At 44.8% G+C, this 9,622-nt stretch overlaps 1 protein-coding gene across 1 annotated transcript; it reads left to right on the top strand.

Annotated features, from left to right (window-relative positions):
- Window positions 1–4,672: 4,672 nt before the first annotated feature.
- Window positions 4,673–8,037, top strand: LOC119463782 (uncharacterized). The gene is made up of 2 exons (XM_037724606.2): window positions 4,673–4,947; window positions 7,468–8,037. Exons 1-2 carry the CDS (start codon window positions 4,674–4,676, stop codon window positions 7,923–7,925), a joined length of 732 nt encoding a protein of 243 aa, XP_037580534.2. The 5' UTR covers window position 4,673; the 3' UTR covers window positions 7,926–8,037.
- The last annotated feature ends 1,585 nt before the right edge of the window (window positions 8,038–9,622 follow it).

The following is a 9,622-nucleotide window of genomic DNA, read 5'->3' as shown; positions in this document are numbered from 1 at the left end:
CGCGTAATCCAAACTAATTTGATGCGAAGCATGACGCGTTGTCTCGTGTTGCCGGGCTCCTCACCAGGCCAGCGTAGTAACTGTGTGTGCTCGTGGCCAGCAAGGGAGATCTTTTCATATTAGTCTGTGCGCGCGTGATAATATGCTTATTTAGTTGATGAGCGAATGTTTACTGCAGTTTTTATGGCAGATAAAATTACAAGCCATACTGTGTGTCACAGCCTAATATATGGCCATTGTTATCAATGCTTTGTTTTTTCTTGATATTTTTTGAGCCAAACTGCTACTTTGTGCTGTCCCTCCCATCACGTTTTTCTGCGTGCGGTAGCCAACCATATGCAAGCTTTCTTTGTTCATTTATTTAGTTATTTAACACACCCTCCGGGCCAAAGGCACTAGAGAGGGGAGTGAGTTGCATGTGAAACAGAATATATATATATATATATATATATATATATATATATATATATATAGGTGAAAAGGTTGATGTAGCAAGTGGTTTTGTGTTTGTCTTTCTTAATGAGTAGCTGCTTTAACATGCACATGACAATGAAATGCAGTGAAGACATATATATATATATATATATATATATATATATATATATATTGTAGGCACATTTAACGTACTTCATCGTTCTCATTTGTCTTTCAATATATATATACCAAATAAACGAGCCAACACATAAAATTATTTTTATAGAATAGTAGCTAGGGCGTTGTTGAGCAGGTGTGATTTCTGATGGAGATTACATACTAAGGAGGCGATATAAACTCATTGTGGAGCTGAGGGTCAATGAAATATGGAGTGAGAAACGCTCAAATTAAATAACTTACGACGGGATGCAAGGGATGATAGGTCAAGATTTAACTTCGTGGAAGATATGCTTGCTGTTCTGGTGTAATCAGAAAAAAATAAAACGCGTAGAGTTATTTTGTAGCATTTCTAGTGACCGAATTAGGTTTTCGTGGCTTGGATCCCGGACGCAGGCAGCATATTCTAGTTTCGGGCGAATGAGCGTTTTGTACAAAACTAGTTTTATGGATGGAGGTACTTGTGCGAAGTTACGACGGAGGTACCCCAAAATTCAATTAGCGTTTTAATTATATACGAAATTGGGTCTGGCCAAGAAAAAAAATTATGGGGTTTTACGCGCCAAAACCACGATCCGATTATGAGGCACGCCGTAGTGGGGGACTCCGGAAATTTGGACCACCTGTGGTTCTTTAACGTGCACCTAAATCTAAGTACACGGGTGTTTTCGCATTTCGCCCCCATCGAAATGCATCCGCCGTGGTCGGGATTCGATCCCGCGACCTCGTGCTCAGCAGCCCAACACCATAGCCACTGAGCAACCATGGTGGGTAAGGCCTGGCCAAGAGAGGTTTGATGTAAGATGAATGCCAAGGTGTTCTCATGCCAAGGCATGAGAACACCGTCTACAAAGAAGTATTAGGGATGTGGTAAATGGACGAAACAGATGATGTTCGAGATATGCGCATATGCTTGCATTTCCTTATGTTAAGTTCCGTCAGCCATATTTTGCACCATTTGTTAATAGCATCAAGTTCGAATTGAAGGGTTTTGGTATCTTCAACGCAGGCTATTTCACGATAGACAACGCAATCATCGGCAAAGATGTTAATGTACGAGGAAACACACCACGTAAAGACAATAATGTAAATAAGAAAGAGCAAAGGGCCTAGTACCGTCCCTTGAGCGACCCCAGATCGGCAGTGTGATCTGAATTTACGTTATTTGCAGACACAAACTGGGAACGGTTAGTAAGAAAGATTTGTAGCCTATAGAGCAGTTTAGTGCCTATGTTAAGCTGGCGAGTTTGTAGATAAGCAATTTATAGCATATCTTGCAAATGCTTTAGAAAAATCTAGAAAAATTCCGTCAATTAGAGAACAACGATCAAACATGGCATTGATTTTGACGGAAAGATATTAGTCGGGTTTCTCAAAAATATGCTTTGCGAAAACCATGTTGCGATAGCGAAGAAAAAATGAATTTGATTCGAGAAAGTTACCAAGATTTGAAAACATAATGTGTTCAACTATTTTGCTGGTAATGCTTGTGAGGGAAATGGGCCGGTAATTTATAGGTGATTGCTTAATATTGCTTATTTGATAAGTGGAATCACCTGCCTGATCTACCATTCAGCTGGAAGAGATCCCGTGCCCAATGATTGCTGAAATGATCTAGTTAAATTAATTTAAAAATACACAATTGTGGCTTTCAAGAACTTTATGGTAATTTCATCGCAGCCTAGTGAAGAGGATTGTTTTAGTTTGTTAGTATCATTTTCAACACTGCTAGAATGAATAATTATAGGAAACATAATGGTATGTTCAGTGTATGAGAATTCTGGCAGCGAGATGTTCTGGTCATCAAAAGTGTTGCGCGTAAAAATGGTGTTAAAAACGGATGCGCATTTTTTGGAGAAATGGCACCTCCAGCGCTGTCGATAAGGTTTACTATGTTATCAGCCTTGGGATTTACAGAGCGCCAGAACTTTCATGGATCGGTTGTCAGCATAGATAGTAAGGTATTTCGTTGATAATTCTTATTAGAGTTTTCAAGGGAGGCCATGTATTTTTCGGAGGCCTGTTTGTACGATTCCCAGCGCATGTCACTAGGACGTAACTGGGCTAATTTATAAAGCCGCCTTTTTTGGTTTTCTAGACGCTTAAGAGTAACATTAAGCCATGATGCACTGTGATTTAAGATTCATCGGCGAAGCGGGTTGTTCTTGTTGATTAATTCAGCGACTTTAGCTTTAAACATGCTCCAGTTAGATTGAACACTACGGCCGCCGAAGAGGTTAAAAAATGTATCACAAAAAGTGCAAAGCTCATCGTTAATTGCCTCAAAGTTAGCGTTTTTGTAGTTTCTAATAAACTTGTATTTTTCGAAGTTTTAGGTCACGCAAGATTCATCTGAAAAATAAAAAGTAAATTATCACTTAAACTACGTTAGAAACAAAATCGGGTTCAGATGTTAGTAGCAGATCAAGAATGTTCCACACGGTTGAAATGATTGTAGCCGGTTTCGAGTCGGGCTCGGGCCGGGCTCGGGCCTAAGGTAAAGGGGTGGCGGGCCGGGCGGGGCGAGTAACGTAGATTATTTCCGGGCCCGCGTCTCGCCATAAATGTTTTGATCGGGCTCGGGCGGGCCGCCCAACGTAAAAACGGGCCCGGGCCGGGCCCGGGCTGAAAAAATCGGCCCCTGCAGTGCTCTCATTGTGACTCGCATGAGAGGCCCTTCCTAAAACCATGCTGATTATGAAAAAAGAATTTGTTAGTCTCAAGGTGTCTGTAAATCCGTGAAGCGACAATATGTTCGAGCAATTTGCAGGAAATGCATGTCAAGGAGATGGGACGATAATATTTTCTCAGGAGTTTCTGTTGCCATTTTTGAATACAGGTATAACTTTTGCCATCTTCCAGTCTGTGGGAAGGTGACCAGTCGCAAGTGACTGCCTGAATATGTGAAGGAGAATTTTGCTTGATACTGATGCGGTATTCTTTAAAATCTTTGAGTTTATACCATCTACGCCGCATGAAGAAGACATCTTAAGGTTATTTATGAGAGAAGAAAGGCCATCCAAAGTGACTTCAATAGGTCCCATGTATTGGTAGCTGAACTCTGAAACACATGGTATGTCTGCACTGTCCTCCTGTGTAAACACCGAGCTGAAAAATGAATTGAAGGCGGATGAACATTTGCTGTCTGGAACAGGCATATTGCTGCTGTTTTGTAAGGACACCTGATCGGATTCGTTGTTCCCCTTTGCTATTTTCCAAAACTTAGCTGAATTGTTTTTGAGTAGCTCTGGAAGATCATTAGAAAAATATTTCTTCTTAGCTTCACCTAAAGCTGAGCAGTACGATTTCAGATGAACTTTGTAATTCTGCCACGCAACTGATGTGCGACCTCTCTTAGCAATACTATACAAGCGTTGTTTCTTATTCCTCATGCGCTGAAGCTTTTTAGTAAACCAAGGGTTTAACTTATCATTCGTTATATTTACGAGTGGAACATACTTGTCTACTAACGCGCACAGTGTATTTTTAAACAGTATCCAGTTTTCCTCAACGGATCTACTGTAAAATGATGGCCACATCGTAGTACGCTTCTTATGTTGCAGAAAAGAACTGTTAAAGACGATGAACGGCATCCACTGCCCCTCACGTGATCCTATCATGCAGTGTGTGCTGTATTGCGTGAAAAGTGACTATCGCCCATTCGATGAACAGGTGCAACAACCGTTTCAGATGCTGGTTCATACGTGAACTGAATTTTACTTATGGGTATGTTGTTATATCCCTATTTAAAAGGTACTCCGTCAAACTGTTTTTTTAGCGAACTCGATAAGCCTTTTCCGGCCATGGCGTGAGGCTGGCGACAAATCTTCGCGGACGCGTACATTTTTTTTTTCTTCTTTTAGTTGCGCGCGCATGGAAAGCACTTTCTTCTTGATATTTAGAGTTGTAAAACTTGTTAACTTCCGTCCATTTACCCTTTTTCTTCCTGTCTATTTTTCTCTACACCACCAACGCGCGGACACGTTTCAATGCACGCAGCGCTGAACGTTTCGTTCAAGAGTGACGTGAACACTCGAGACGAGCGCATCCTGCACGGCGCCGTGGTCTTCGTGTGTGCCGCGATGCTCGCCCTCCTGGCGGCAGTCCTGGCGTTTCTCTTCTACGCCAAGCGCGTCCGGTCGCCGCTGGCGTGCGTGACCCCCGAGTGCACAGCGGCGCGCGATTACCTGAACCGGCTGATCAACACCAGTAAGGACGTGTGCAGCGACTTCTACGGTTACGTCTGCGACTCCTGGCTGGAGCGACGCAAGGACGGCGGGAGCTTTCGCCGGGACAACATCGCCGCGTGGCTGGCCAAGATCAACGAGTCTCTGATGCGTGACGTCGGCTGGGAAGGTTGGTATACGTGCGAACGCAATGGCTGTACAACGCCAGCTCAAGCGGATTCGTACTATAATGAGAGCTTCCATGGCGCACCCAACGCAGCGCGCGAGAGCGACGGAGATACGCGCACGGCGCGATGCTTTCAACATCTTCATTTTTCGAATCGGAGCTCTAGGTATACCCATCGCCAGCTATGTCACTAACTTCTCTTATGCACACCTTGGAATAGTGAATACAGAAAGCTAGTGTTATGGGATCAGAAGTGCTCTTAAATCCTATCAGCCGGTCACCATTATGTAACATCATTGTAAGCACGGCGGAAGAATCGTCATTTCCATGAAGCTGCTTGACTTAGATTGGCTTAAATTAATAGATATGAATTCACTCAAGTTACGAGGCTGTCCAAGTCACTTGGCGCACAAAGAAAATAGTGAGGCTGACTTGATTCAGCAATATGGTTTTTTTCAGACTGTGAACACACGCGCAAAATTTTCAGACACGCGGAAACGTGCACCGACACGTTCAATAATGCAGCTTTAAAATCGGAATTCTAGGGTCGCTTCTGCAACACTCTCTGTCCAGGCAATACCAATCCTCTTTTACGCGTCAGGAATTTCTACAAGAAACGAACTGACAGACGTGCACCAATTGCCACCGTAATAAATTGCATGTTGTGTGACAAGCTGCTCCACAATAAAGGGATTGCTGCAAAGATAAATGATGTAAAGATATAAAAAGCAGAAAAACATCGATCACCTCTAATTCAAGTGCCTAAATCATGACTCAATGAGCGTCTTGTAGGACCAATTTCTCCTCTCGGCAGATGGGTCTGGACTACTTTATCACACGTGCTCCAAAACTACCGCATCCAGAATAAATCGAGAACCATGTTAATTTTTTTCCTTATTACCGCCAAAATCTTTTAACGCCAAAGAGTGACTTTCTCATTTGAGTTTGCTACGACATTCATGAAGTTGAGCGCATTGATTGAGAGAAGCGCGTTCAGGGATGGTGGTGATGATTCTTGGCACCTCTTATGAAACGGGGTTGTGACAAATAGTCACCTAACCTGCTTGACGGCCCGCGTGACCATCAGCACCACGAACCGGCACCGGTTGAGATCGAAACAAGATTGCGGTCTGGCGTGCTATACATGTCGACGGTATATATAAGCTGTCACGCGGTAACCCAGGAACGAGAGGCGGCTGCGTATCCCCATATAAGGGTGAGCCGCTGCATTCTGGCACTCTGGTAGGCATTGTCTGCGCCATTTAAATTGAAGGCGCCATCTAAACTGCATCGTTTCCCTTTTGAAGCACGATGGAGTGCATTCAAACCGAGATCTAATCAACGACCTTTATTTTGAGTCATGGTGACATCCGATGAGCGCACCATGGTCCAGTGCAGATGCGCTGACTAAGTGCGTTCATTCATACCGCCTCAGCGAGAAAAAAACGCGGGAGCCGGCGAACGTCACTCCGAAATGGGAATGTACTCACCACTCGTCTCTGGGTATGCGAAATGTCAACTGGTTATACCGTGGACAGGAATCACATGACCAGCCGCACTCTCGTCTCCATTCCAGCCCGTGCCGCTTCGCGGCGCTGACAGTCACGCGGGCCGCTCGCTCCCGCGTTCGGGTTAAGCGTGACGGCGGCAGTACCTGCCTTACCTGCCGTGACACCTTATCACAATAAATGTACGTCATCCCTTTGCTCCCTGAAATAGTAACTAATACCACAGTCAATAAAGGGATATCTGGTTCACATAGCTTTAGTTTTAACAAGTATGTACCTAACTGGCTCGAATGCCAACATAGCACAGTACACTACTATTCGTCGACTGAACACACTGTAAGTGCTCTTCATTACCTTCTGTAACATAATGATAACTATGAAACACTATAGTCGCAGGTCTATTACCTCGGCCACACCGAATGAAGCGTTGGTGCGTCTTACCAGCGAATACCCTCTTCCTTGTGTAATACAGCCATGTCTTCCTCGGGAAAATACAAATCGGTTATTTGCGCTGAGGAAAGAGTGCACTACCACAGCCATCTCTGCACTCCTATATGGCTTAACTGCAAACTTCAGGATAGGAGCTGCTAAAATGCGGCTTCTAACGCAAATTCAAAAGCAGTTTCATAATAGTGTTTCATCCAATTTTCAATAATTTTCTCCTTTCTAAATATGTTAGGTATCGCGCTCTGCCAGCGACTGTTCATTTCTTAATATGCTAGGTGGCTTGGGAATACAGCGAAGAGGGGGGGGGGGGCGGAGGGGGGCTTCGTCCTCTATGAAGGAGTGTTTGCAATCGGACTTACGCCCTCGCGGATAAGACATTGAATAATAATACTCTGCCGCATCTTTTCGTAAAAGCAAATGTATAGTGCGTTAATACTTGCCGGAATACGATCTCACAAAGGGAATACTTGTGAGGTGATCGAGTATTACCTGTTTGGAGGGACCATAACTTTCTTACGATCTCCGAGCAGTTGCGTTATGGGTTAAGATATGGTCATCTGACGCGCAGGAGACAACACTGGGGAACAAGGCGAAATCCGTATCATGCGTCACGTCTACGGGAATTGCCACCGTTACGTGTCGAACAACTCGACAGCGCTGTCGTTCGAGGCCACACTGGAGTCTGCGCGAAAGCAGCTGAACTGGAACCAGGTTCGCAGCGCCCAAAGCTACAACGAACTCGTCTCGCATCTCGTGCGAGCTGCGATCCTCTCGGGATGCCAAACAATAATGACCGTGGAGACGTTCAACGACCACGACCACTTGGTGCTCAGGCTCTCCCGTGGTCGCTCTCTCCTGCGCAAGCTCACCACGACGGGCAACAGTGAGGACTTGAAGAAGGCCCTGCAACACGTGCTCAAGGACGACAGCTCCAACATCCTTGAAGTCGACCTTATCGTCGACGCCGACCTTGATGGTGACCGTCCAAAGAAGGACAAGACGAGCAGGAAGCGGTCAGACCTCTAAGTGAAATTCTAGATGGCATCTTTCCTCAGGTGACAGTTGCGGACTGGGTCAAGGTGCTTAACGCCGTGCTGCGTTCCGTCGGCAAGCGTGTCCATTCCACTGACGCCGCTTTCGTCACTGGCGCACAATTTTTTGCGAAAGCGTTCCGTAACTTAGCCGACGCCAACGGTGTCGGCACGACGGCGTTGTACATGGCATCGCACCTGGACGCGGAGGTCCTGTTCTTGGAGTTCTCCAGGGAGTGGATGTCATCGGACCCCACGAAGACCGCTCGGTTCTGCCTCGCGCTGGTCCAGAAGTGTCTCACGGACTCGTGGCCTCACCTTATCGCGAAACTCATGGATGCCAGTGAGAGCGTGAGTGCCCTGAAAGCCATAAACCAGGAGCTCAGGCAGGCATCACACGATTCGGACGCCCTGTTCACGTGGCTTCCAACGGCAATGCGAACGGCCATAGGCAAGAAAATTGATATGGTTACTCTTGAGGTAGTATCCGAAAATGCTGAGGTGAGTGCATGATTTAAGTCATTTATGTATCTATTCATAGCATAGGTCCATAAACCAGTCACGATAACGGCGAAGAATGCAGAAAATTGAACATAGAGGCGTTTTGTTTGGAATAAGCGGGCCATGATGCTTGATTTTCTTTTCGCAGAAACTACTTATATCACCGAATCATTGTCATTAAGCTACTTGTTCATGGCATAAAACAGGTTTTTGGGGCTAGACCTTTCTAAACCAGCTTAGTTCACTCGTTGAGTATTTGGCAGAGTTGAAACTCAACGACAACCACATTGTTAGTTTCACACATCACAACCACTGGCACAAAAAACACTTTGCTCTTCGGACCATCCGCTGTATAGCAACTTTGTAAGAATCCTTACCACTTTCATCTTGTTAGCCACCGTTGTTTCTCACATAGAGCCCCCTCTCATACGTGTGCGGCGCAGAAACTATATATTCTTTTATATTCAAAATGCCTAGAAACGTTCAATTATATTCAATTTCTATTCAATTTTATTGTGCTCAAAGAACACGGGTGAAAGAAAGACGGAACAATCGTAAAAAAGCTGCTGACACACCGCATCATCAGCCTTCCCCTCATGCTCTTTGTGAAAACTGTTCGGTGTCTAATCATGAACAATGCGCATCTGGAAATAAATTGAAGATAGCGTGTGCACTCGGTAGACGAGCGAGGCCCAACTTTCACAAGAGGCAGACATCAATGTTGTTTCACCGAATGCTCCGTAAATGGCTGTAACAGCTACACAAGACACTTCCACTAAAACATACGGCTCGCTGTCGTCTAATTTGCTCACAGATATGGCGTTATGAAGTGGATTTTTAATGCGTTAGCATTAGCAAAGTCAAAATAGGGAAAATTGTCAAGCCGATCACGTGGTAGACGTAGACGGGGATGGGACAGCTAAGTACGTATGTGTGCGTGTATGTGTGCACTTATCTATGTATGTATGTATGTATCTACGTATGTATGTATGTATGTATGTATGTATGTATGTATGTATGTATGTATGTATGTATGTATGTATGTATGTATGTATGTATGTATGTATGTATGAGTCATGAGGGAGGTATGTAGGGGTCATGAGGCCTAGTCGAGGACGGCAGAAAACTAGGTGGGGTGATGACGTTAGGAAATTTGCAGGTACAAATTGGAATCAGCTAGCGCAAGACATG

Source organism: Dermacentor silvarum, chromosome 9 (assembly GCF_013339745.2).
Source record: "Dermacentor silvarum isolate Dsil-2018 chromosome 9, BIME_Dsil_1.4, whole genome shotgun sequence".
Classification (NCBI taxonomy): Eukaryota; Metazoa; Arthropoda; class Arachnida; order Ixodida; family Ixodidae; genus Dermacentor; species Dermacentor silvarum.
This window is presented reverse-complemented; position numbering and strand designations above follow the sequence as displayed.

Bases quoted from the DNA above. Each gene is read 5' to 3' on its own strand.
- LOC119463782 (XM_037724606.2), top strand. From the start codon at position 4,674: ATGCTCGCCCTCCTGGCGGCAGTCCTGGCGTTTCTCTTCTACGCCAAG. The intron at 4,948-7,467 runs GTTGGTATACGT...TCTGACGCGCAG, and splicing joins GCGTGACGTCGGCTGGGAAG to GAGACAACACTGGGGAACAA.